This window comes from Microtus pennsylvanicus, chromosome 1 (assembly GCF_037038515.1).
Source record: "Microtus pennsylvanicus isolate mMicPen1 chromosome 1, mMicPen1.hap1, whole genome shotgun sequence".
In the NCBI taxonomy this organism is placed as follows: domain Eukaryota; kingdom Metazoa; phylum Chordata; class Mammalia; order Rodentia; family Cricetidae; genus Microtus; species Microtus pennsylvanicus.
Window position 1 is genome coordinate 108646366 of NC_134579.1, and position 27894 is coordinate 108674259.

The 27894-nt window shown below is 48.1% G+C and overlaps 1 protein-coding gene across 12 annotated transcripts in view; it reads left to right on the plus strand.

Moving 5' to 3' along the window:
- Rimbp2 (RIMS binding protein 2) overlaps positions 1–27894 on the plus strand; it is a 192566-nt gene that overhangs the window by 106986 nt on the left and 57686 nt on the right. For all 12 annotated transcript variants that reach the window (XM_075978038.1, XM_075978042.1, XM_075978046.1 and 9 more), the window contains 2 exons: positions 6227–6341; positions 26039–26143. In XM_075978038.1, coding sequence (XP_075834153.1) covers positions 26042–26143 — 102 coding nt within the window. In that variant the 5' untranslated portion in view covers positions 6227–6341; positions 26039–26041. The remainder of the gene's footprint in view (positions 1–6226; positions 6342–26038; positions 26144–27894) is intronic.

Below are 27894 nucleotides of genomic sequence, written 5' to 3' on the forward strand. Positions count from 1 at the left end.
TAATTAATGCGGTGGTAAAATACTCTGATGAAATCAACTTTATTTTACGGTCCACCATTGCAGAGGAGGCACAGGGACAGGAGTCTGAGGCAGCTGTCACATCGCATCCACAGTCAGGAGCAGAGAGCAGGGGATGACGACATGTCAGGGTCCAGCTCACTCTCTCCATCTTACACAGACCAGGATCTATCTAGAGAATATAGTCCCAGTTACAATCGAGATGAGTTTTCCTACATCAGTTAACTAAATCAGATTCACCCTCCTCCCCCATAGGTATGCTCGCCAGTCTCTCAGGTGAGCCTAGATTCTGTCAAGCTGATAGTTCACGCTGTCACAGGGTGTGTGGTCAAAGACATCAAAAGCGGGGCACCGGAACTGTGTTTGTGTGTCCATAGTATGAACTTACAGTGACCCAAAGCTGGAAGACACCCATGTATTCCCTGATGATTAACAGACACACAAAGGAGTCCACAGGTAGCCCGGTTTGACTCTTCCTAAAGACCAGAAATGTCTGCTTCTGCTGCCTGCTCTTCCTGCTCTTTTAAACAGGCTTTGAGCTTCTGAGTGAGTGTACCTCCCCTCCCCCGCTTTGTAGGGGTGTCAGAGAAGCCTGGTGACTCACAGGGTACAGACGGTAACAGCACACTGGCAGGGGTGTGCCCAGGCCTTTCCCACCCCCACACCAGCCTGGCTGGGCTCTCTCTATAATGAGAAGCCATTCTAATATGAGCTAGGGCATGGGTGGACCTAGGGGACATCAGGGGAGGCCAGCAACAAAATGATGGAGACTGAACAATTTAACTTTTTATTTGTTTGTTTATTTGAAGTCGGGGGGGGGGGCAAGGACCTTATGCATGACAGACAAGCTTCTACTACGGAACCACACCACCCGCCCTCTTTCTGCTTTTCATCTTGAGACAGATTCTCAAGTCGTCCAAGGTGGCTTTGTCCTTGCTCAGTCACCAGGCAGGCTTTGAACTATCAACTCCCGACTAAGTTTCTTGAATAGCTGCGACTATAGGCCTGATTTTGATTGTACTTAAACAAGGTCCCTGGAATAGCCAAATGTGAGACCGAAATTGGAGTGGTGGGTGCCTGGGGCCAAGGGAGCAGAGGTTGGGAGTCGCTGTTCAAGGGGACAGAGTCTAGACAGAGGTGGCAGTCATGGGGGCAGGGAGCAGGCTTATTTAGTGTCACTGGACTTGAAAACAGTTGAGGCGATATTGTGGATAGTTTAATCTCATTTTACAAATGAATGTGTTTTCCCATTGATGCCCTCTCTCCTGCTCCCATCAGCTTCTCTTCTTTCAAAGCAACTCTGGGGGAAGACCAAGAACTTGAGGCACACACACACATACACACACACACCAAGGATACACACAGAAGCCTCAGTGACCTTCTCAGCCCAAGAATGACATCAATTGATGACATTTGTTTTAAGCTCTATATACAGAATGACAGGGTTGGTGGGGAACTGGTGGGGAGCTGGCCCATGGGCTAGCTTTATTCCTCCTTTTCAAGTCACCCCCCTTGGTGGGATGGTTCTATGGGTTTCTGATCAAGACAGCACTCCCGCAGAAGCAAGTACAGTCTTGGCTCCGAAGCAGCCTCTTTGCCCAGCCTCTGGGATGCCCTTGACAACCTTATTTCTGAAGAATAGGACTTCATTCAGCTTTGTGTTTTCCTTAAGGCTGGTCACTTATGGGCCCCTTTCCCAGCATTCCCTTTGAAACAGGCTGTCAGGGACCTGCGAAGATGGCTCAGAAGTTAAAAGTATTTAATGCTCTTGTAGAGGACTTGAGTTCCGTTCCCAGCACCCATAAAAACACCTGCCCCTCCAGTTTCCAAGGGACATCTGATACCTCTGAGATCTGGGGGACCTGCATTCATGTATATATCCTCACACACAGACAGACACATATACACATAATTAAAATTATATGTGTAAAAAATAAACCTTTGAGTAGGCTTCTAGGTGCCGAAAGAGACTGTTTCCCTCCTGCTTTGTAGGGATGTCAGAGGAGCCTGCTGACTCACAGGGCCCAGACAGGAACAACAGGCTGGCAGAGATGTTCCCAGCTCTGTCCCACCCCCTTGCCAGCCTGCCTGGGCTCTGTTCTCTTCCCAGTTCTGAGCGAGCTAGCTTGCAGGCTTAGAGCCTTCCACGGAAGACAGCAGCTCACCAGCTTGCCTGTGGGCTCAGCATCTTGTGTCCTCGAGTAGCTGGGAAGTCCCACGACAACAGTGAATGCTACATCTGATTCACAGTAGGCAGGGGCTTGTCAATACAAACCCGGCTCGGGGAAGCCTTCAGGGTCCGCTCTTTCCTTTTTCCATTCTTGCATGGAGTTGCAATCTGTTTTTTCGTAGCCCCCATGAAGAGAGCAGCATTAATTATGGAAGAGAGGAGAAGTGTGGCCTCATCCTTCCTAAGCTTGAGCAGAGCTGATAGATTCTGAGATCCAGATGTGGTCCAGACTATTAAATACTGCACCAAAGTCCCTCTGGTGGACAGCCTTGTGGAGGAGCGTCGAGCCCGGAAATCTGGGACGCAGTACAGAAAATGTCCCCGATACCCCGAGGCTTTGCAAAGTCACCTGTGTACTGATCTCACAAACTAATTCCTTGGCTGAGCTAGACAGAGCTGGGAGCTGCCTCCAGGCGGGACAGCTGTCCTGTATCAGGTTGAGGTTGGAGGCTTCTTTTGCTTCTGGGAGCTATGGCTAAGTGTTGTGAGCTCCTCCCTGCCAGGCACCTTGTGGCTCCCTCTCGAATCAGCTGTGAACTGGAAATGTTCGAGCAGATACCTGGCGGCTAGTGTTGCCGAGTGAGCTTTGTCTGCCTGACGGGGCAGCATGCAAGCCTGGAGGTGCCAAGTCCCCAAGCCGGGGGTTGTATCAGTTAATCTATAGCCCAAGGACTTTGAGACGCCATCTGTAAATCCGGTGACCCTGTTGGCAAAGTTCACATCCAACTACAGAATGCCAGTATAAAAAATACTGGCATTAGTTTAATTGAGAACGTTGTGGAGGTTTGTGGGGACGACCCATAGGTTTAGGATTTGATAGGCTAGGCAAAGGAAAGCACATGACCCGCCCCTGCTTTTATTTCCCATTTTATTTCAGAGATACTTGCATGCATACAGGGACCTCAAGTCATCTTTATGCTTGGGATAAAGGAGAGCAGCATGGCCTCGTTCTTTGGCCATTTGGATCCTGTACTGTTTGTCCTGGGATTCCTTGTTGCTTTGAATACTCCTCTCTTGCAGGATGCACCTTGGCTCAGTCCCCAGGAGAACATTCTAGGCCAAGTACATCTCCGACGGCAACGTGGAGTGTTTTAAGAGGTGCTGTATGGTCCTAGGAATGCGGACTGTGAGCCCCACACCTCTGTTTAGACACACATCTGTTTTTCCCTCCCTCCTCACCTCCCCACATGTGCCGGGCTCTGCTGGGACCTGTGTGCTAAATTACTAGGTTCCTGGTGTGCCCTGGACTCTTCTTGCCAGTTGGGCCTCTTCCACTCACTGGGCCCTGAGGTGGCAGCAGGGTTACGAAGGCTTGCACATAGAGGTAATGGGTCTATGTCCCTTTAATGAAACCAGTGGCCACCGACAGGGCCCTTCTCTGGCCTGACAGCTTCAGTGCCCCTCCCCCTCTTTACCCAGCAGAAATTGGAGTCAGGTCTCTGACTAAGGCAGTGTTCATGGATGTTTGAGAGGAGCATCCTGGGTGGGGCTACTAATGAGGAAGGGACCTGAATACAAGTCCTGATTTGCTCTGCCCTGTAGTGGCTTCTGTGACACTGTCACAGGGTGTTCTCCCCACTCTGAGCACTGTATCCTCAGTGTGGCTGGAAGAAGACCTGTCAGAACCTTTCTTACATGGTTTTAGGTTCAAATAGTCATTGTCACTGGGCTGCAGTGTTACTGGGGCTCACGTCACATGGATTTCTGAGTCCTAGCTGTTGGTTGAAGCCGAGTGCCATCCCTTGATAAAGCAATGGGGGAGACTGAGTCAGGGTCACTATGAAGAATGGGGGCTTACAAGACAAGGTCAATAGCTATGGGGTGGGAGTATGCTGGAAGTTGGGGTTACAGCCTTCAGACACAGAGCAAGAGGGATAAGGCTGGGTAGTACCCCACCTGAGGGCTGGACCCCACCTGGGCAGTAGGCTGTGTCTCCATCAGTATAAGACTTTGGATAACTGACCCCACAAGGTCTGACAGAGGATGCTGTCTGGAAACAGGCTGAAGCAGCACAGGGTGCTTTCTGGGGACAGTTCCAATGACATTCAATAGGAGCCAGCTTCCGTGCAGTATTGTCACCCACACTGCAAAGGCCTGGAGAAAAGGAGTGTGGCAAATTGGGAGTGGGTGGAGGCAGGTGGTCGGATGAGGCTTCCGTTACCTTCTGTGGGCAGGGAAGTCTGCCCAAGGTGTTCTGCTCCATAACGGGGCTGGACCCGGATGGGGATGGTGCAGGATGGGTGGGTACATCTTGACAGGCAATGGAGTCCCTAAGTGCCAAGGACCAGGGGTGGGAAAGGACTTGATTTGTTTAGGAAGCAGGACCAGGGTGTCCTCAGCATGTGACAGCCCAGGCCAGAACCAGCAGAAGAGAGGGAGATCTTGTAGAAGCTCCGACTCTTGGGGAGTTTGGATTTTATTTTGATTTCTATAGCAACCCCAAGAAGTTTCTAGCAGGGAGAGGCTGGACTTGAAAACATTTCATGAAGCTGTACTGGGCTCCAAACGAGACCAACTTCTGAGTGCTCAGAGCCCCCTCCCTCACCCCACCCCCTTTTACTCTCTTGACAAGTGGGAACATAAGACATGGCAGTTCCAGCCAACCTGTGCCCTGGGGTTGAGGTTCAAGAGTGAGGAGCATTTAACTGAAATAGATGACGACATCTTCTTCTGAGACTGTTGCCAGAGGCCTCCGGTGGTGACAAGATGACTCGCATGAGCTCCTGCCTACCAGACATCCCCATGAACCCCAGTAGCAGCCCCCGTAGCCACCAGGAGTGTCACAGGCCTGCCCCCTTTCTCCTGGAGTCAGGGGAATTGTCTAGCAGAGAAAAGCCTCATAGTTCACGAGATCTCTGAGATGACAGGGACTTTGGAGGTGGGAAACAGAGCTTTTTTTTAAAAAAAATATTTATTTATTATGTATACAATATTCTGTCTGTGTGTATGTCTGCAGGCCAGAAGAGGGCACCAGACCTCATTACAGATGGTTGTAAGCCACCATGTGGTTGCTGGGAATTGAACTCAGAACCTTTGGAAGAGCGGACAATGCTCTTAACCACTGAGCCATCTCTCCAGCCCTGGAAACAGAGCTTTGCAACAGTCTGTTCCAACATTCGGGAAGGAGGGAAGGAAGCTAGAAGTCTGCCTTTGGGTTGGAATATGTTGTTTCCCCTAAGATTAATAGAAGCTCAGTTCAGGGAACTGTCTCATCAGTAGCATGCCCTGACCTACTTTGTAGAAACAATAAGAGAGACAGAAAAGGGTGTGTGTGTGTGTGTGTGTGTGTGTGTGTGTGTGTGTGTACACATGCCATTTCCATCCATTTCATCATTGACTGGGTAAAGGTTTTAGACAGAATTAGTACTTGCAGAATTAGCACGTTCTTATCTATTAGGATTCTCATGATATCAGGGGCAGAAAATGATTCCAATTGACCTCAGTAACTTTGGTAGAAGGATAAACAGCTTCAGGTACAGCTGGATCTAGGTGCTCAAGCCTTTTCCCTCTGCGTGTCTTGGCCCTGCGTCCTCATTGACTTCATCCAAGACCAGTTGTTCCCTTATGGTGGCAAATGACATAGTAGTTCTAGCCCTTCTTCTCAATTTCCAAGGTCCCCTAAGAGGAGATTTTTTCCTTTTTATCAGGGTCTTATACAAGGGTCACAAGACTTTCCCAGCCAGTGACTATATCTAGGGAATAGAGTATTGCCCATGTACCAGGAGTGGGTCTTATTCCAAGTTGGAACCAATCACTCTGGATGTGGTGAAGGTGTGAGGGGGCAGAAGGGATGTCCCCTCTGATTTCCTGATGGCCCTGACTTGTATGAACAGCCCCAGGCAGTCTGCCCAGAAAAAAACAAAGGCTCTTTACCACTCCAGAGGAGCCTGTACAGGTACTGGAGGGGAGCAGCATGGTACCCCTCCCATTCTGGGCTGATCCTAATGGCCTCCATGTCTCCTGTCCTTCTGCTCACAGGTGAAGGCTGAACATGCCTGGCTCTCCCTGGTGACCTGAGAGGAGAGCTCAATTCACTGTGCAGGAGAAACGCCAGCTCCAAGTCAAACTGGAGAACTTGGAACAGGTCCTGAAGGTAGGAAGGCTTCATGGCGACCCTTCTGCAGGCAGCAATGGGGTGGGGTGGGATGGGGAAGGTGACTACTCTCCTAGAGGCTCAGAAAATCTCTCCAAAACTGAGGACTCTTGGGGCCACATTGACTCTGTCACTGGTGGAAGACCATGTTTTCTGGAAGCCATCCCGACTTGTGTGTTCCATCTCTGAGGTTGCTAAACACAACTCAGCACCATGGAGGTGGGAATGGGAATGCTTTAGCTAAGCCCAGCTTCCTAATCTCCATGAGGTTCCTATTGTTCTCAGAGGTTGCCATGGTTAGAACAGCACCACCCCTTCTGTTGATGTGGATCAGACCAACCGAGTGCTGCCTACAAATGCCTGATGTGGGCAGAGCCCCCTCTGCAAGTAATGGACGGATGTCTATGCTGTTGTTGCAGAATGACAATGAATGCATTTTTTAGGGTTTTTTTTTTGTTCTTGTGATGTTCAAAACATATTAACCACTAGATGTTAGAAGGATACTGTGCTGGCTAGTTTTGTCGATATAGAGTCACCTGAAAGAGAACCTCAATTGAGAAAATGCCTCAGATGTAGGCATTTTCTTAAGTAGGGATTGATGGGGGAGGGCCTAACCCATTATGGGTGATGCTATCCCTGGGCTGGTGGTCCTGGGGTCTATAAGAAAGCAGGCTGAGCAAGCCATGAGGAGCAAGCCAGTAAGCAGCACCCTTCATGGCCTCTGCATCAGCTCCTGCCTCTAGGTTCCTGCCCTGTTTAGGTTCCTGTCCTGACTTGATAATGAACAGCAATATGGAAGTATAAGCTGAATAAACCCTTTCCTCCCCAACTTGCTTTTTGGTCACGGTGTTTTGACACAGCAATAGAGACCCTAAGTCAGAAACATAGGGTGGATCATCTCCAACCCTACTGGCCTTTTGGTAATTTGCTTTTTTTTCTGGTGTGGCCCTCACAGCCACACTTCAGATTGAGCAGCACTTTGAAACCAATGCTAATTCACTTGGAGACTCACAAGAAATGTATGTCCACACAGCACTTTGATGGAGACATACCCAGGCTCCTCTGTGCAGCTGGCTTCTCTGTGGGCTTCCAGTTCAGAAGGCTCTGATGAGAGAGAGAGTACCACGTCAATCATTAAGCTGCTATTTCTACCTAGCGGGCACTCTTCAGGACATAAGCTGCCCAACCCCTGGCTCACCTCTTTTTTGTAACAAAGAAAGTGTCTGGTAGAGCTGATGGAGGGTAAACCTTGAATCCTGGCTATCTGGAGCTCACGCATGAAAGTGACCAGGAGGGACAGTTTAAATTGGTCATTCTTGGAAGACCTGGGAGTCACTTGGTGATGCCAGAGGCACATTGATTGGTATAGGAAAGGGACCCACTAGTGGTATGCTAAACCTCCTGTCATATAGGCCAGGACCCAATAGCAAGGAATTATCTCACACCAAATGCTGGCGGTACTGAGACAGGCCAGTTTTACAGGTGTCAGATGGAATCTCAGAGTTGTTTGCATTTCTCTGATGACTAAGGATGTTGAACATTTCCTTAAGTGTCTTTCAGCCATTTTAGATTCCTCTGTTGAGAGTTCTCTGTTTAGGTCTGTACTCCATTTTTTAAAAATTAAATTATGTGTTCTTTTGGTGACCAATTTCTTGAGTTCTTTGTATATTTTGGAGATCAGACCTCTGTCTGATGTGGGGTTAGTGATGATCTTTTCCCATTCTGTAGGCTGCTGTTTTGTCTTGTTGACTATGTCCTTTGCTTTACAGAAGCTTTTCAGTTTCAGGAGGTCCCATTTATTAATTGTTTCTTTCCGTGTCTGTGCTGCTGGGATTATATTTAGGAAGTGGTCTTCTGTGCCAATGTGTTCAAGTGTATTTCCCACTTTCTCTTCTGTGAGGTTCAGTGTGGCTGGCTTTATGTTGAGGTCTTTGATTCAGTTGGACTTGAGTTTTGTGCATGGTGATAGATATAGGTCTATTTTCATTCTTCTACATGTTGATATCCAGTTATGCCAACACCACTGTTAAATATGCTCTCTTTTTCCCATGTGATATTTTTTGCTTCTTTGTCAAAAATCAGGTGTCCAAAGATGTGTGGATTGATATCCGGGTCTTCTATTTGGTTCCATTGGTCCTCCTGTCTGTTCTTATGCCAATACCAGGTTGTTTTCAGTACTGAAACTCTGTAGTAGAGTTTGAAGTCAGGGATTGTGATACCTCCAGAAGTTCTTTTATTATACAGAATTGCTTTGGCTATCCTGGGTTTTTTGCTTTTCCATATGAAGTTGAATACTGTTCTTTCGAGGTCTGTGAAGAATTTTTCTGGGATTTTGATGGGCATTGCGTGGAATCTGTAGATTGCTTTTGAACTTGATTCTTGTAACCCACATGGTGAAAGAAGAGGACCCTCAAAGATTGCCCTCTCACGTCCACAAAAGCATGTACCCTCACCCATACACCTGAATGAATACATCCATACACCTGCACACACATGAATACTAATGAGAGTAACAACAGCAATAATATAAGCAAACATATATGAAATGGCAGAGAACCACTGAGGAAGACACGGCTTCTCCCAGAGTCTAACTTGTCTCCAAGTACCCAGGGAGACTGGATATAAACAGGGATGTGAACCATTCCATACATTCCACCGTCTTGGAGAGAGGAGCTGTAGTTTATTAAGAATGGCAAACCCTAGAGCCAGGAGTAGATTTTCCACCTGAATTGTGGGTTGAGCACCATGGGGCACTCCTTGGCATCACTGTCCCTTCTTTGTGTGTGTTTGTGTGTGTGTTGTGCACACACACACATGCACACATGCATGCTACTTTGGTTTCTGTAGCTGTGATAAACACCGTGACCAAAAGAAACTTGAGGGGAAAGGATTTATTTCACTTTCTGCTTCCAGGTCACAGTCTCTTTTGGGGAAATCTGGGCAGGAACCATGGAGGAATGCTGCTTACTGGCTTGCTCTTTTGGATTATACTCAGCTAGCCTCCTTATTCAAACCAGGACTGCCTGCCTAGGGTGGCATTGCCCACAGTATGCTGGATCCTCCCATATCGATCAACAATTAAGGCAATTCTCATCACGTAGGGCCTGAGATAGGCCATCCCTCAGTTGAGATTCCTGCTTAGATCTTGACCCGTGGTTAAGTTGACAATAAAAACTCACCAGAGCCAGGTAGTGGTGGCACATGCCTTTAATCCCAGCACTCGGGTAGGTAAAGGCAGGCCGATCTCTAATAAATTCAATGCCAGTCTGGTCTACAAAGTGAGTTCCAGGACAACCAGAGCTACACAGAGAAACCTTGCCTTGAAAATCTAAAACAAAACCCCCAGAACTCACCAGGGCAGGGAATTATGTTAGGGGAAGGACACAGTCCAAGGCAGCATGTGGTTCTTGAGGCTTCCCTTTCTAACCATGAGCAGAAAAACTCGGGGGGAGTGGGTCAGGTCAGGTTGCCACCATACAGGGAGAATCCAAAAGCATCTTAACAGTGGAGACTGGAGAAGGTAGCCTGTGGTGTTCTCATCCCCCAAGTCCATGCTGCTTAAAAGCCCATAAGATGCTGTCCATTTTTCCTTTGGGGATAGTAGTTTGTTTGAAGATACTGTGTGTTTACCTACCATTTCTGTCGGAGAATGCTGGGTCCCTAGTGTCCTAGTCAAAGGGATAGGACCATTGCAGTGTTTCTGCATGGGATCTACACAGCAAGATTTCTCAGTGGTACCCTGCGTGGCTTATGAGGGTACTGTGTGTCCACTCCCAGATGCCACCAGGTAGTGACCATCACTCATGCACTGTAATAGCAAGCTGGTGGGGCACATAGTCTCCCTCAGTGGTGCACGGGGATGGTGCTCTGAAGAAAAACTCACGGGTAGGTAAGGTGATGGGATGCATCTTAGGAATGTGCTTGAAACCTTCACACGCAGAGGGAGATGTTTCCAAGTGACGTGAGGGAGGGTCTCGTCAATATCAACAGGATAGCACCCCCATGTCGAAGTGTGGGGAGCCTAAGAAGTTAGATTTGTCCTTAGAGTCTTGGGATGCCAAATCTACTTCTTACTATTATAGTGTCACCACGTGATGGACTGTCCCCAGGCTTGGTGGCTTCAAAGAATTGTTTAGCCATTCAGTGTTGCTCTTCCATTCAGGTGGGTGAAACTGCTTTTCTGCATGACCGCGCTTGGCTGGAGGACTTCACTGTCCAGCCAAGGTTACTGCTCATGTCTGGAGTCATCTGGGCCAGACTGCTCTGCTTTGATGGCCGCTTAACTCCTATTTAGATCCTGGCCCGCTGTCCCCCAGCAATGTATGAGGTCTGACCAATGGCATGGAGGACTAAGGAGAGCAGGAACAGTCACGTCCCCACAGGGACAAGCTTGAATCTGGCACAAGCCTGTCTCTGGCACCATATTCTGGAGGCCAAAGCAGGTTCCAGGCTGGTAAGGTCTCAAAGGATGGAGAGAGCATTCCATCACTAGGTGCCTAGGCCCAGTGGAATCTGGGCATCTTCAACATTGTTTGTCATAGATGCTCTTGAGGGCCGAATGAATGGATCCAAACTCTAGTTGTTGTTGGTTGGCAAAAAAAGCAGTATACCAGGCTTTTTTCTTTGGGTCGCCAACCAGCTCCAAAATCATGACATAAAGAATTATTAGTTATGAATGCTTGGCCTAGCTTAGGCTCGTTTCTGGCTAGCTCTTTTAACTTAAATTAACCTGTTTCTCTTTACATACCTTTTGCCTAGGGCTTTTACCTTTCTTTCTATGTGTCCTGCTCTGTGTCTGTCTGTCCGGCGGATGCCTGACTGGCCATGGGCATCTCCCTTGTTCTCTCCTCTCTTCTTCTCTCTGGAGGATAGATTTCTCCTCCTACTTATTCTCTCTGCCCTGCAGCCCCACCCATCCCTCTTCTGCCTGGCTATTAGCCATTCAGCTTTTTATTAGACTAATCAGGTGCCTTAGGCAGGCAAGGGGGCTACAGCAACACATCTTTACATAATTAAACAAGCGCAGCAGAAGCAAGAGTAACACACCTTTACACAGTTAAACTAAGGTAGCGGAAACAAATGTCGCATCCTTCACACAGTTAAAGCAATATTCTCCAGCATAAATAAATGTAACACATCTTTGCCCAGTTAAAGTAATATTTCACAACAAGGCAAGGATCAGGAATGACGGGCAGTCCAGTCAGGAGATGGCAGCAGTGCCCATCAGGAGAGGAGGTGATGTTCAGAATATGAGCTCGAGGTGGAGGCTACACGAGCTGCTCGTGGCTGGAGGGGGCAGGAAGAGTCAGGCTGGAGTTAGGATGTTATGGGGCTTGGGCATGAGTCTTTGCTGAACTTAGGGACCATGCTCTATGACAAGACTCCTAGGGATGGACAGCTGGACTCAGCAGCCACTTTATGTTAGAAACAGTTCATGGTGACCACGGTCTCCTCGGTGCAGAGGACTCCAGGCTCACGCTGGGATCAACCACTGGGAGATGTCTCCACTTACTGCTGAGTGGAGCATACGGAGGAACTGACCCATTCAGCCCGATGCTGGGAAGCTTACAGCAGGCAGGGGTGGGCCTTCGTCTCTGTCAATATGACTCCTCCGTCAGGTGTCTGGTGGTCATGGTTGTCTGAATCCTATGACCTTACAGTGTGATGGTGTGGACCTGATGTTCAGCAAGTGAAGGACACCTGCCTTATGTTCTATCATTTGACAGCAGTCTGTGACTAATTGTTCCAATGGCCACGTTCACACACTGGCTTTTCTGTTAACCATGATCATTTAATGTCACTGAAGACACTAGATGCTGCTTCCCTGCTGGCTCCTGATTGATTGGCGAAGCGAACAAGAAAAAACTAAGGCCCAGTGATGCGTGTTCCTTGTGCTGGAGCATACAGCTGGCTAGCGTACCCCAAGTGGCATTTGAAGGCAGTCTGGTTCACTTTGTCTCCCCTCCCCAATTCCTGGTCTCTATCCCTGGGGCCGGGGCTTGGGGACCACTGATGTGGGATGTGAATTGTGTTGGGAGGAGCTTTTCCATACTTGTGAGTGATGGTTCTGCTATCCTGGGTTCTCAGGGTCCGTTGGGGAAATCGATGGAATAGAGAAATGCCGGGCAAAAGGGTGGCTGAAAGAGCAGAGATTTATTTTAATGTTCACACCTTATTATGTACTTTGTTGTATAATGTGTGTTTGCATGTGCATGGACTCGTGTGCCATGGGAGCCTGTGGAGGTCAGAGGGCAACTCAGTGGGAGCTGATTCTCTCCTTCTCCCATGTGGGTTTCAGAGACTGAACCCAGGTCATCAGTCTTGGTAGCACATACCCTTATCTGATGAACCACCCTAGCAGCCCACAGGGAGACTCTTCAGGTTCCTATGTAGTTCTTCTGCCCAGTTGGAGATACTAGGCTAGTTTGGGTGAAAATAGGTTCTAATTTCTGGAACTTTAGTGACTGTCTCACTGTGGTGAGTAAACCTGAAGCAAAGATGGGTTAGGAAGTCATGCACACTGAACACAAATAGCCTGATGTGTTCCCTCCCACGTCTGAAGGTACAGACACAGAACCTGTACACGCATGTGCTTGTGTACAAACAAAACAAAACACGGCTCCCAGTCTGTTACCACTACAGTATAACAGAGTCCCCAGTGTGGTTTTCTAAGCCATTACCTTGAAGACCCGCCAAGGGAAGCCATGTTTCCTTCATGCTTCTGCTCAAACAGGACAGCCCACAGCACAGGACCCTGAGGAGGAGAGGAGGGGATAGCTCAACTAGCTCCATGTCTGCTCCTATGGCTGCCGTGGTTCCTCAGGAGATCGCCCTTGACCTTTGTAGGCAACCTAAGCACCACGGTTAGTGTTGACAGCCAGCTATAAATACCATCACTTTAAAAATAAATCCTGCCATAGGCAGGCTGGAAAATGGTGATTTTTTTACCCCCTTATGGTGTGTAATTGGTGTTGCTTTTGATAAATAAGGTTTTCTCGCTGTGTAGCACAAGGCCCTAGGGACCAGGCATGGTACTGGGTAGATACTGCCTTGGGGGAAACAGGGCTTTTGGTTGTCCTTCAAGGGGGCCTTCACCGTGTGTGCTCAGGGACAGCCAGCAGTGTGACCATGTGGACACTGTATTAGTTACTTCTCTATAGCTGTCATAAAACGCCATGACCAGGGCAATTTACAGAAGGATGCATTTACTTGGGTTTATGGTTCCAAAGGGTTTAAGAGTTCTTGATGGCTGTATCTTGAACCCATGCATGAAGCAGAGAAATCAAACTCCAAATGGTGAGAGTCTTTATATTATCAAAGCCCATGTCTGGTTACATCATTCTTCCAATAAGGCCACACCCCAAGCCTTCCAAAACAGTGCCACTAACCGGGGACCAAATATTCAAATGCTTGAGACTATGTGGGACACCTCAGTTAAACCACCATGGATACCGTGTATGAGACACTGAGAATTAGCCCCTTGGTGAGATTCTTGGCTACTAGTTTGTCCACTCTGCATCCAGAAGAGGAGATGCTCAATGGCCCAAGATAGCAGGAGGGAGGGTAGGGAAGAGTTTGTGGTCCTGCAGGAACATTTCACACTGTGGTAAGACCCACAGGAGACTCATAAAGTGGAGGACCTATAGGGGTAGAATAGAAGATAAGCCCAGGGGACTAGAAAGAATTAAAGTCCTGCTCTGGCCATGAGCTTCCGGTATTAGCAATTGTTCGTGTTGCTTTTGTTAAAAAAAAAAATCTGGGGGAAGCAACTTAAGAGAGGAAGGGTTCATTTTGGCTCATGGTCTGAGGGTCAACAGTTCATTATGACAGGATGTCATGGTGGTGGGTAACTCTATGGAGGCAGGAGCTCACAGCTAAAATGGCTTACCTCCTCACATGTCAGTAGAGAGGGAAACACTGACGAATATTGGCATGCAGTCTACTCTTATTTTTTTTTCTTTTTCTATGTTGGAGACAAGGTCTCATGTAGCCCAGACTGGCCTCAAACTTACCATGTATCTGAGGATGGCCTTGAACTTCTGATCCTCCTGCCTCTACCTCCTGAGAGTTGGGATTACAGATGTGTGCCACCATACCCAGTTTATACAATGCAGACAATTGAACTCAGCACTTCATGCACGCTAGGCAAGCATGCGGCACCCCCACCCTTAATTTCTCAATTTCCCATTCTCATTCAATGTAAGGCCCCAGACCGTGGGATGGCACTGCCCAGGTTCAGCACGAGGACTTCCCTTGTTAATTAATTACTTCTGAAAATACTCCCAAAGTCACACCCACAGACTATCTCCTAGGAGATTCTAAATCCAGTTGACAGGCAAGATAGGGCCCACTAGAGATGATATACATTCCTCTCTGTTTCTGTCCAGGACAGCAGGTTGCATCCCAGAGAGTTCTCTGTTTGGAGTCTAGCCATGTCCCTCCTTCCCAGAATGCACCAGCTGTTTTATGGAATGTGAGAGAGGATGGGAGGGAACCTGAGTTCATCTCTTCCAGGGTTTGTCTGCAGCCTGTGTGATTTGCTGCACATTTCGGAGACAAGAACAACCTGGGTGAGGTGGCACGCTGCAGCATCCGTCATGCCTGCCTCAGCCAGTTTGGAAAGTGGGTGCGCCCTTCTCTGTCCACGCCTCATCTATCCCCTCTGTCCTAGGGCTGGCTCGCAGATGCACGAGGTTCTCCGCTCCGTCACCGTCTGTCTGTTGTCTTAGCTCCCACTCTTCACCTGGCTCCGGGAACTTCAGCTTCAAAACCAATCATATTCTCTCTCTCTCTCTCTCTCTCTCTCTCTCTCTCTCTCTCTCTCTCTCCTCTCTCTCTCTCTCTCCCTCTTTTCTCTCTCTCTCTCTCTCTCTCTCTCCCTCTTTTCTCTCTCTCTCTCTCTCTCTCTCTCTCTCTCTCTCTCTCTCTCTCTCTCTCTCTCTCTCTGTGTGTGTGTGTGTGTGTAGCCACATGTGCGCCACAGTACATGGATGGAGATCAGAGGACAGGTTTTGAGAATCAGTTCCTTCCTGCCACCTTGTGGGAACCACGGATTGAATTCAGGTCACCAGGCCGGTGTGCAAGTGTTCTGATCTGTTGAACCAACCTTCCCGTCTCTTCACCAGACCTTTTTTGAGACAAGGTCTCTTGCTGAAGCCAACATTCACTGATTTCATTAGGCTGTCTGTCTAGCGAGCTCAAGGGATCCCTTGTCTCTGCTTCTCCAGTACTTAACCTGCTCTTTCTGTGGGTGCTGAGGATCCGAACTCATTTCTGCATGCTTGCATGGCAGGTACTTCACCCACTGGGCTAACTTCTGGCCTCCCTCACTCTTGTCTTGTGTTTGACAAAATTTGACACCTGCACTTGACACTCACTGCTCTGGGACGCCATTCTCCCTGAGAAGTGTAGCATGTGGAGGTGTAGTAGGAGCCCTCTGAGAGAGCTGGTGTGTGCCTGGTCACAGCAGTTTTTGTCTTGAGTCCTCTGTCTTCACCAGTCCATCATAGTCAAGGCTGTCATGAATTCCTCTCCTGGGACCACAGCCTTAGTGCCTGCACACATACAAGTGAAGGCACCTAGAGTGATTGGGGACACCAGGGTCCTTCAACTTCCCTGAGGCCCCCACAGCAGGCGTGGTAGAAAGAGTGATGGCAGAAGCTGTTCATGTGGAGAGGAGAAAACAGGGCTGGGGGCTGGAGGAGTGGTCCAGTCCCAAGCCAGACTTTCCAGTCCAGTTGTGTGGTGTCACAGGTCAGAGGAGAAGTGACATCAAATAGACACAACTAGATGGTCAGCCATGTAGACACACCAGAAAATGTTGTAGCACAACAGACACGGTGCGGGCTGAGATCTGGCAGAAGTAGAGGTCAGAGTGGCTAAGTATGGTGTTGAGGGGGGCAGTGAGGAGCTCAGGCCAGTACCAAGGCTGAGCCCTGAGTTGCTTGCCAGCTGTGGTCCAGTCTAAACTTTTCCCAAGCTGGGTAGGGGCTACTGCAGCCTCTATGGTGAGGGGAAGAAGGTGGCTTGACTAGGAACTATCTCGTAGGGGCTGCCAGAGGAGTATGCAAGCCTGATCCAAGGAGATACCTGATCAGGACCTGGGAGGGAGAGGCTGGGACTCGCCTGGTGGCGGATGCAGATGCCAGCAGGTATAGGAGAAGACTGGATGGTAAAGAGGCCTTTTACTGTGTTGGATATTGATTAATGATTGAAGGAGGTGAAGAATGGCTCCCATTTTCTTAGCTACAGAAGCGGGCGGCTTGATACTGGTATCTGCAGAGGTCTTCCAACATCACTGATAGAGAAATCAGGGCTTGTCTCTGGGATGAGCTGAGTCTGGGCTTTGTCGGACTCCTAGGGGCTCAGAAGTAACCTGTGGCAATACACAGAGGGGGAAGATTCCTCTAGAAGTCAAGCATACAAGAGACAATGAGGATGGGGAAGCAGGTCAACTCACTCAGGAAGGACAGAAGCAGAACCGTGGCCGTTCCCATTGTCATAGACCCACAGGAAGAACAGGAGCCCCACAGATAGATGTCCAGGGACTGTGGCTAGGAGGACTGGCCCAGAACTCATCAGACCTGCTGAGGGATTCTTTCTGAGGGGATAAAGAAGGGCACAGCATGAGGACACCTCTGTTGTGATGTTGGCAGGGGGATTCCAGGTGAAGGATGCAGGCACAGAAATGATGGGGAGTGCCAGTTCTCAGTGGGTATATGAGTGAAATCCATTCTTTCTGGAGGTCCTGTGACCAAAGAGCCAGGTCGGAGGCAGTACTGAGGGGACATGGGTTGGCTGGAGAGGGGGACACTGAACCCAGAACAGCTATCGGCCAACCTCTTCCCTCAGCTGCTTAAATACTCAGTCTATTGTCCTTTGGGAATGTGTTTTCTACCTCGTGTGTGTGTGTGTGTGTGTGTGTGTGTGTGTGTGTGTGTGTGTGTGTATGTAGGCCAGAGGACAACCTTGACCTTGGGTATCATTTTCCAGGCACCATGATGCCTGTTCTTAGTTTTCAACTTGACTCTTGAATTAATTAAAACTCAAGCAGTCGGGTACACCTGTGAGGGATTTTTTCTTAATTAAATCATTCGAAGTGAGAAAACCCATTTTTAATCTGGATTAAAAGGTGGAAGATCCACCTTTAATCTGAGACATATCTTCTGCTGGCAGCCTATATAAAGAACAGGGGAGAAGGAAATTAGCTATCTTAGGGTTTCTTTTGCTGTGAAGAGACACTATGACCACAGCAACTCTTTTTTTTTATCAATTTTATTGAGCTATACATTTTTCTCTGCTCCCTTCCCTTCCTCTCCCCTCCCCTTCAACCCTCTCCCATAGTCCTCATGCTCCCAATTTACTCAGGAGATCTTGTCTTTTTTTACTTCCCATGTAGAATAGATCCATGTATGTCTCTCTTAGGGTTCTGATTGTTGTCTAGTTTCTCTGGGATTGTGACTTGTAGGCTGGTTTTCTTTGCTTTATGTTTAAAAACCACTTATGAGTGAGTATATATGATAATTGTCTGGGTTACCTCAGTCAATATGATGTTTTCTAGATCCATCCATATGCCTGCAAATTTCAAGACTTACTGCTGTGTAGTACTCCATTGTGTAAATGTACCACATTTTCCTTATCAATTCTTTGGTTGAGGGACATTTAGGTTGTTTCCAGGTTCTGGCTATGACAAATAATGCTGCTATGAACATAGCTGAGCACATGTCCTTGTGGTACGATTGAGCATGCTTTGGATATATACCCAAAAGTGGTTTTGCTGGGTCTTGAGGAAGGTTGTTTCCTAATTTTCTGAGAAGTTGCCATACTGTTATTCAAAGGGGCTGTATCAACTTGCACTCCTACCAGCAATGCAGGAGTGTTCCCTTTACCCCACAACCTCTACAACATAAGCTGTCATCAGTGTTTTTGATCTTGGCCATTTTTACAGGTCTAAGATGAAATCTCACAGTTGTTTTGATTTGCATTTCGTTGATGACTAAGGATGTCGAGCATTTCCTTAAGTGTCTTTCAGACATTTTAGAGTTCTCTGTTTAGGTCTGTACTCTATTTTTTTATTGGATTATTTGTTCTTTTGATGACCAATTTCTTGAGTTCTTTGTATATTTTGGAGATCAGTCCTCTGTCTGATGTGAGGTTGATGAGGATCTTTTTCCATTTTGTAGGCTGCCGTTTTGTTTTGTTGACCATGTCCTTTGCTTTACAGAAGCTTTTCAGTTTCAGGAGGTCCCATTCATTAATTGTTTCTTTCTGTGTCTGTCCTACTGGGATTATATTTAGGAAGTGGTCTCCTGTGCCAATGCATTTAAGGCTACTTCCCACTTTCTCTTCTATAAGGTTCAGTGTGGCTGGCTTTATGCTGAGGTCTTTGATTCAGTTGGACTTGAGTTTTGTGCATGGTGATAGTTATGGGTCTATTTTCATTCTTCTACATGTTTACATCCAGTTATGCCAACACCATTTGTTAAATATACTTTCTTTTTTCCCATTTGATATTTTTTGCTTCTTTGTTAAAAATCAGGTGTTCATAGGTGTATAGATTAATATCCGGGTCTCCTATTCGGTTCTATTGGTCCTTCTGTCTGTTCTTATGCCAATACTAGGCTGTTTTCAGTACTGAAGCTCTGTAGTAGAGTTTGAAGTCAGGGATTGTGATGCCTCCAGAAGTTCCTTTATTGTATAGAATTGTTTGGGCAATTTGGGTTTTTGTTTTTCCATATGAAGTTGAGTGCTGTTCTTTCGAGGTCTCTAAAGAATTTTCCTGGGATTTTGATGGGCATTGCATTGAATATGTAGATGGATTCCGGAAATATTGCCATTTTTACTATGTTAATTCTGCCTACCCAAGAGCATGGGAGATCTTTCCACTTTCTGGTGTCTTCTTCAACTTCTTTCTTCAAAGATTTAAAGTTCTTGTCAAACAAGTCTTCCACTTGTTTGGTTAGAGTTACTCTGAGATATTTTGTGCTCTTTGGACCATGACAACTCTTAAGAAGGAAAGCATTTAATTAGGGCTGGCTTACAGTTTCAGAGGTTTAGTCCATTATCTTCACAGCAGGAAAGATGGTGACATGCAGGCAGATGTGCTGGAGAAGGAGTTAAGAGTTCTACATGATCTACAGGCAGCAGACATGAACTGTGAACCACTAGGCAGGCTTACATTTCTGAGACCTCAAAGCCCACCCCCACAGTGACACATTTCCTTCAACAAAGCCACACCTACTTCATCAAGGTCACACCTCTTGATAGTGCCACTCCCTATGAACCAAGCATTCAAACACATAAACCTATGGGGGCCATTCCTATTCAAGCTATCACACTAGCTCTCTTTGCCTGCTCTTTCTCTCGCTGGCAAGTCCATTCCTTCATTGTCATTAGAGCTTGCTTCTTTGGGATTCTAGCATATACTGAAGATCAACGGAGACATCCAGACTCATGGGCTGAGCAACTACTGGGTACTTGGACCTTCCTTTGGTAGACAGCCATTGTTGGACTAGCTGGACCACAGTCTGTAAGCCATTGTAACACATCCATTTTCTATATATACATAGATTCATTCTGTAAGTTCCGTTCCTCTCGAGGGTCCTGAGTAATACAAGCATTGTGTAGTGATGGGGCGAGCAGGCCTGCTTTTTGTCCCACCTGGCTCCCACATGGCTAGCTTAGTTTCAGAAATAATAACACATAAACTGTGTTCATTTAAACACTGCCTGGCCCACGAGTTCTAACCTCTTATTGGCTAGCTCTTACATATTGATTCAACCCATTTCTAATAATCTGTATTGCCACTTGACTGTGGCTTACCGGGATGAGTCTAACCAGCATCCATTTCAGATTGGAGAGCCATGGTGTCTGCCACACTGCCTTCTTCCCAGCATTCTGTTCCGTCTACTCCGCCTATCTAAGCTAACTGTTCTATCAAAAGGCCAAGGCAGTTTCTTTATTTGACCAATGAAAGTAACAGACAGAAGGCCCTCCCACTCCAGCATTGTGCCAGTTTTTTTCTTTGAGACAGAGTCTCTAACTGACATGGAACTCTCTGATTAGGCTGGTCAGCAAGCCCTAGGCATCATCTTGTCTCTACTTCTCTAGTGTTGGGATTATATTCAAATACCACTGTACTTAGTTTTTTATTATTTTTATTTTATTTATTGTTTTTATTGAGCTATACATTTTCTCCATGTCCCCTTCCTACCCTCTTCCCTTCTACCCTCTCCCGACCCCCATGCTCCCAATTTACTCAGGAGATCTTGTCATTTTCTGCTTCCTATGTAGATCTATGTATGATTCTCTTAGGGTCCTCTTTGTTGTCTAGTTTCTCTGGAGTTGTGGCCTGTAGGCTGTTTTTTTTTGCTTTATGTCTAAAAAGCACTTATGAGTGAATACATATTATATTTTCTGGGTGTCTTACCCCTCTCAATATGTTTTTTTCTAGATCCATCCAGTTGTCTGCAAATTTCAAGGTTTTTTTTTACTGCTGTGTAGTATTCCATTGTGTAAATGTACCACATTTTCTTTTTCCATTCTTTGGTTGAGGAGCATCTGGGTTGTTTCCAGGTTATTACTATTACAAATAATGCTACTACGAACATAGCTGAGCACATGTCCTTGTGGTATGTTTGAGTATCTTTTGGGTATATACCCAACAGCAGTATTGCTGGGTCTTGAGGTAGATTGTTTCCTAAGTTTTTGAGAAATTGCCATACTGATTTCCGAGGTGGCTGTATCACTTTGCACTCCCACCAGCAATGCAGAAGTGTTCCCTTTCCCCCACAACTTCTGCAGCATAAGTTGTCATCAGTGTTTTGATTCGTGGCCATTCTTACAGGTGTAAGATGGAATCTCAGAGTTGTTTCGATTTGCATTTCTCTTGTGACTAACGATGTTGAGCATTTCCTTAAGTGTCTTTCTGCAGGTGCACTCCAGTCCTTTAGTATAGCAGTGACTTCGATCGTACTCAGCTTTTTATTGTGAGTTCTGGGGTTTGAACTCACGTCCTCATGCTTTTGCGGCAAGCACTTTACTGCCAGAACCATCGCGGCAGTGCTGTTAGGCTAACACAGGGGAGGTGAAAGTGACTTACCTCCACCTGGTGCTACAGCCTGCATCAGCTTTGTGCATCCCAGCAGGATGCATGAGTCTCTTTCCCCTGCGACCTCTGAGGACCCCCCTGCCTGCAGCCCCACATCTAGAGCGGTGTCTGCGTTTGGCTAATATGTCTCCTGCGTCCTCGTGAGGAGTGTGGTCTCCTCCTCTCGCTAATCACTTCCTTCCCAGCACTAAATAAAGAGTGCCCAGGCTGCATTTAGCAGCACCCACTTCCAAAATAAACAGAAGTACAGAGATTAGCTGGGATAATAGTGCCGTTCCCCAGCTGCAAGGCGGCGGCTGCACGGGGTCCATAGCATGGGGAGGAGGCCCACCTGCTCCTCTGGGAGTTTGGAGATGGCCACGGTGGCAGTCAGAGATGCGCAGGCTTTGTGCTTTGACATTCTCGGATGGTGTCCAGGCTCTGCCCTGTTCTAGCTGTGTGGTGTTAGGCAGCACATTTGGCTTCTCCAAGACTGTTGTAGAATAACAACCATGGCGGCACAGGACTCACCATTAACTTGGTAAAATGCTGGCCTGTGGTTGGTCCAGCCTGCATCTTAATTGCCATCATCATCTTACCAAGGTCACTGTGGTCACTTGTAGGGCTAGTGGCAGAGCCCCTGGTCACCTCACTGGTCAGTGTTTGGGGGTGATGTGGGTTGGATGTGAAATGTCCTTCATAGGATCATGTACTTGAACCATCGAGCCCCAGGTGGTGGTACTGTTCTGGGAAGTTGTGGAGATGGTAAGTTCTGCTGCTTGGTGGAGGTGTGCCACAGTGGGCCTCTGAAGGTTACAGTGTCACTTGCTTCTGCTCCCCCTCACTACAGATAGATTCACCTGGTACCTTGCCTTCCCCTCCATGATGGTCTGATATCTTTGAAATCAGGATCTAGGCTAAACCTTCCCATCCTTAAGCATTCTACTAGGACCTGGTGACTGATGGGGAGTGCCAACACTCCCTAGGAACCCAGAGAACTCTGATAGATGTGTCCAGGGCTCTGCTGCTGTGGGATGGGGGAATCCTCCATACCTTTTGTCCTAAGAATGCATTGTACTTCATACTAAAGTGGAGGGGAAGTGAAGGCTGCAATAGTTATGGTTAGAAATCTCCAGGACCAAATTGGCAGCCACAGCCAGGCAGAACCAACCAAACATGTAAAAACGGACAGACAGGAGGACTCCATGAAAACACACCTATCCCCCTTCCCCATCTCCTGCTCAGGAAGTCAGACCTGAAGGACTCAACTCTAGGGCAGGCAGCAAGGGTCCAGATGGCACACTGCCTGTGGATCTTCTGTATGAGGCTTCAGCAGATATGGATGGAGATGTCTGAAAAGCGTGCGCATGTGCCGGAGTGCAGCCTTGCCCCTTGTTGTTCCCCTTACACGATGCGACTATTTACATGGCATCTGGTGTTCTATGTCATCTAGAGATGGTGGGAAGGATGTGGAGGAAGTGTATGTCAACACTGCCTTGGTGTGCGAGGGGTCTGAGGAGCTAGGGTTTTGATGTCCCTGAGAGTCTGGGGAAATCCCTAGGGTATTTCTCATGGCTGTCTGATGGTCCTCTGTCTGCCTTGTCTTCAGCCAGATATGATGACCCAGCCCAGCCCATGTGAACAGGTTATAGTAACTGTCTTATGGGATTTCGTTCGTATCTTGAGGAGTTCTGTTTTCCCAGCATCCTGAGTTCCTGTGAGCATTTCCATAGCAACAGTGAAACCATCATTTTGTCTGCGGAGGTGCAGGATAATTACAGCTCTGGAGTTCCCTGGGAATGACTTATGGAGACAGCAAAGGGGATGCAGAGGTCATGGTGCCTGAACACTGCACCCAGGGAAGACTTTACTTTTCCAGGCCAACAAACAACCAGCTGAAATTCTGTGTCCATGAAAACAGAGACTCAGCCCAGGCAGAAGGCTAGGCTCAGTGGTAGAGTGTATACCTAGAATCCCCCAGTGAGGAGCTGAGGGCACGGCTCAATGCTAGAGCCCCTGCCTAGAATCCCTTTGTGAGGGGCTGGGGTGTGGCTCAGTGGTAGACCTCCTGCCTAGACCCCCCAGGTGAGGGACTGGGGTGTGGCTCAGTGGTAGAATGACTGCCTAGAATCCCCCAGTGAGGAGCTGGGGTGTGGCTCAGTGGTAGAGCACCTACCTAGAATCCCCCAGTGAGGGACTGAGGTGTGGCTCAGTGGTAGAGTCCCTGCCTAGAATCCCCCAGTGAGGGGCTGAGGTGTGGCTCAGTGGTAGAGCACCTGCCTAGAATCCCCCAGTGAGGGACTGGGGTGTGGCTCAGTGGTAGAGCCCCTGCCTAGAATCCCCCAGTGCGGGGCTGACGGTGCAGCTCAGTGGTAGAGCACCTGCCTAGAATCCCCCAGTGCGGGGCTGATGGTGCAGCTCAGTGGTAGAGAGCATAGGTCTAGAGTGCAGAAGGATATAATTCCATCACCACTATGGCAAGCAGGTTCCACACTGTTTCAGAGGAGAATGGATCTTTAGGTGCCGTGAAGTGAGGACGCTCAGGGAACAGTGTCACTTGCCTTCCCCCAGAGACATGCCTCTCATTTCATGATGTAACTTTAAAATGCTGACATCAGGGGATGGGGGTGTGTAGCTTAGTTGGTAGGGTACATGTTATCACGCATGGGCCATGGATTCGACTCTAAGCAATGCACAAATCAAATGTGATGGTTCAGACCTGCATCTTAGCCTTGGAAGCAGGAGGAACAGAAATTTACGTCATCCTCACCTACCTAAGTTAGTTCCAGGCCAGCCTGACACCAAACCGTCATGGTGCCACATGCATTTATATCAACATGCTGGGAGCTGAGGCAGGAGGATCGCAATTTCATGGCCAGCCTGGCTACTTATCAATCCTGTCATCAATCAGTCAATCAACCAACCAATCAATCTAAAACCAACTAATTATAGTAAAACAAAACAACAGCAAAACCCCAAGACTCAATGAAGTTGCTAGGTTAAAAATAAACTATAATAAATCATGAACTAGTTCAAGCAAAAGAGCCAGGTAGCCATGCTAGGTCTCTCTGTTCCATGTACCAGGGTCCCCCTTCATCACAAACATAAGTATGTTCGTGACCCTCAGAGGATGCCTAGAAAGAGGGTAATAGAATTGCAGGGTCTCTTGCAGGTGGGAGGTCACCATTTGTCTGTTTCTGAGGGCATGGTTGGACGTTAGTCTCTGGTACCCAGGTGGTATGTGTTGAGGCCTTCCTGCTTTGGAAGGAACCTAAACTTATAGGTGAGAGATTCAGACTTCAAGGGGTTAACTCAGTGGAGAGAGTGCCTTCAGCGCAAGGGTGAGGGCTTGAGTTCAGATCCTGAGCACCCACAAAGAGCCAGGCATCTCCTCTAATCCCAGCCCTGGGAGCGGGAGTGGGGAGTAGATACAGAAGAATCCTGAGGGCTTCCTGACCAGATATCCCAGTCAACCAGCAAGCTCCAAGCTGATGAGAGACCCTGTCTCAAAAAACAAGGTAGAGAGTTCTATAGGGAAGGACCTGCTGTCATCCTCGACTCTCTGAATAAATGCAAGGGGGCGTGCACCTGCATACACATGTGTATATGCATGCATATAACACACACAGACACACACACACACACATGAGAGTCAAGCTTTGGAAAAGGTGATCATACATATTTCATAATATAAAAAACTAAAGAAGGAAGTAAAAATTAAATGTGAATGTTTTGTTGCCGGCGACCTCCAGGCTGGGAAGCATCTCACATAGGAGGTTCATCCTCATGCATGTGCTGGTGCAGCCAGGCTGGAGGTTGGGCAAAGTGACAGTGCTTGGGTTCTGCAGCCTCTGACATTCTTATTGATCCTCATGGCTGGGATTCTGGGGTGGGTGGACTGGTGATGATCAGAGGTCAAAGGTGAACATCAGCCCCTGAGTTCTGAGGGCTTGAACTTGTCTTTCTCATGAAGATGGATGGGTGGTTCTCAGGCAAATGAAAAACTACCTTGTGCATTGGGACCGTCTCTGGGGGACATACTGAAGGATGGAGCTAGCGGTAGGGGTAAATTGGGACTCTGAGGTTCTGTGGAAGGTATGGACTCTGGTGTTGATCCTGGATACATGTGCACTTTACCTGTTGTGTGAGACCATGCCTCAGTTTCCCCGTGGTCATGAAAGGAAAGTTATAGCACTCTCCTCTAGTATTCGTGGAGGGTCATGTGATTTTGATGCAGGTAAGAAGCTGGAAGCTGGAAGCGATACAGGCTGTGCAGGAGCAGATATGAGCCTTGTCTGGTGTTTGCAAAATACCTGAGCTGAAGCAGAGGAAGAGGAGCCAACGCCTTCCCACGCCACGCTGGGGGAAGAGGAGGTTCCCTCTGCCTGAGCCTCAGCTCTGCCAGATCTCCTGTGCTGTGAATATAGACAGCCAAAGCAGGGGAGGGTGCCTGGGGACCAGGGTTTCCCAATCTCTCTGCCTCCCAGGGAAGAAGCCTGGGAGAGGAGGCGGGTGTGTCGTGCCGCTCCTGATGGTGGGGGCAGAGAGAGCCTGCTGTACGTGCATGGTGGTGGGCAGCAGGTGCTCAGGGGCCTCCCTGTCCCCACAGCATATGCGAGAGGCTGCTGAACGGCGGCAACAGCTGGAGTTGGAGCATGAGCAAGCCCTGGCCATCCTCAATGCCAAGCAGCAGGAGATCCAGCTTCTGCAGCAGGTGAGCCCAGGAGTGTGCGCGAGAGAATGGTGTGTGTGTGTGTGCTTGGCTGGAAGGGTGGGGTGTGTGTATAAGCTGGTCCTGAGAGGGTAAGACATGTGTATGTATATTATATATGTGTGTGTACATGTCTGCTGGGCCTGGGGAGGTTTTTGTAACTGTGCACCAGGCTGAGTCTTGGGGGATACAGAGCCCTTTTGGGGCCTTCATTTCACCCCAAGCCCTGGTTTCCCTGAGGCTGATTCTAGGCTGTGCCTTGTCACACACAAACCATGCAAAGCTGTCCCACCTGATGCCAGGCTGTGGCAGGAAAAGCATGCAGACAGTTCCAGTTCCTGCCAGGGGCGTGTCTTGCTTAAGCCTTGGGGAAGCAGGTTGCTCACTGACTTCACCCTGGCCTGGGATTAAAATCCTGTCCCAGGGAAAGGCACAGGCCAGGCCAATGCTATGGCATGTGGTGGAGGTGTGGGAACCTAAGCTATGTCTGTGTGAGTTCAGCACATTCCTGAATGATATCCTGTTATGATATCACTAGATGGAAGGATTTGAGTTCATTGCTGCTGTTGTTATTAAGTGGTATTATTACATGTGTTATTAAATGGTAAACCTAGGTTTATTTATGACAAGATTCCAGAGGGGGGGCGGTGAGGAAGTCAAGAGAAAACAGGAGAGAACCTTCCTGATGAGGAAGGAAGGAGGCAGGTCCAGAGTCAGGCATGTCTTCCACCACACTGTGATAGGTGGTGCTGAGGAAGCCCACCCCTACCTCAGCCCAAGCTTGCTTTACTGGCCTGTCTCTTTCCCAGGTAGAAAAATTCCTATTGCAAGAATAGGGGCTGGGTGGGAGGGGCACTGAAGAATTAGAATATGGAGACCAGAGACTGACTGGCTATCATCTTTCTCTTCTCTTGCTTGAAGCCGGGTGTCCCTGGCTCAGTGCTGGCCAGGATGGGTAGTGGGTGATTCTTGTAACTTCTGTCTGGCCCCATGCCTGTCTGATGATCATCACGGGTCTTTGATCTTACAGGGAAGCTCAGTTGCTCGACCCAACTGGGCGGTGATAAAAATCTGTCTGCTTTTCCCAATCAGAGGCAACAGGTAGCTGAATTGTGAAGCCCCCCTTTCTAGTCAATATCCGAGACCTTGTATTAGGTATAGATTTTATTAAACTGCTGTTCGTGGGGACTGTCACAACCACACTGCCTGTCATAACAAGTTGGCCAGAATACTGAGAAACAATATTATGTCAGGATATTATTCTTCCTCCCCAGGGCTGGGAGGAGCGAGATGCTATTCATTACAACTTGGAAGCTGTATCCCCCTGCCGGGTCCATCTGAGACAGATAAAGAGTCTGCAGAAATACAAATAATATCTAATAAGGGTGGCAGGATATGGCTCCTTCACAGATGGCTCCCTGGGAGCCTGGGGTCATATTGACTGAGTGTCTATCTGATTAGAAAAGGAGCCAGCCCCACCTGCCTGCTCAGCTTTTCTTCTGCCATCCAATTTCCCTTGAACCTTTTGTCCCTTCATCATGCTCTTTATTTTGGACATACGGATGCTTCTTCATCTGTGAGGACAGATAAAATCAAACACCAGTTCTGTAATGTCTGAGAGACAATGGCTCGAATAAAAAAGTAGCAGGGATGGTGGCGGAAGTGGAATGAGACAGCGAAATCTTCCCCAAGTTCATGGTCCATTTGGTCTTTTCTGGGCACAGTCTGAGCACTGCCCATGCTGTCCCCACTTT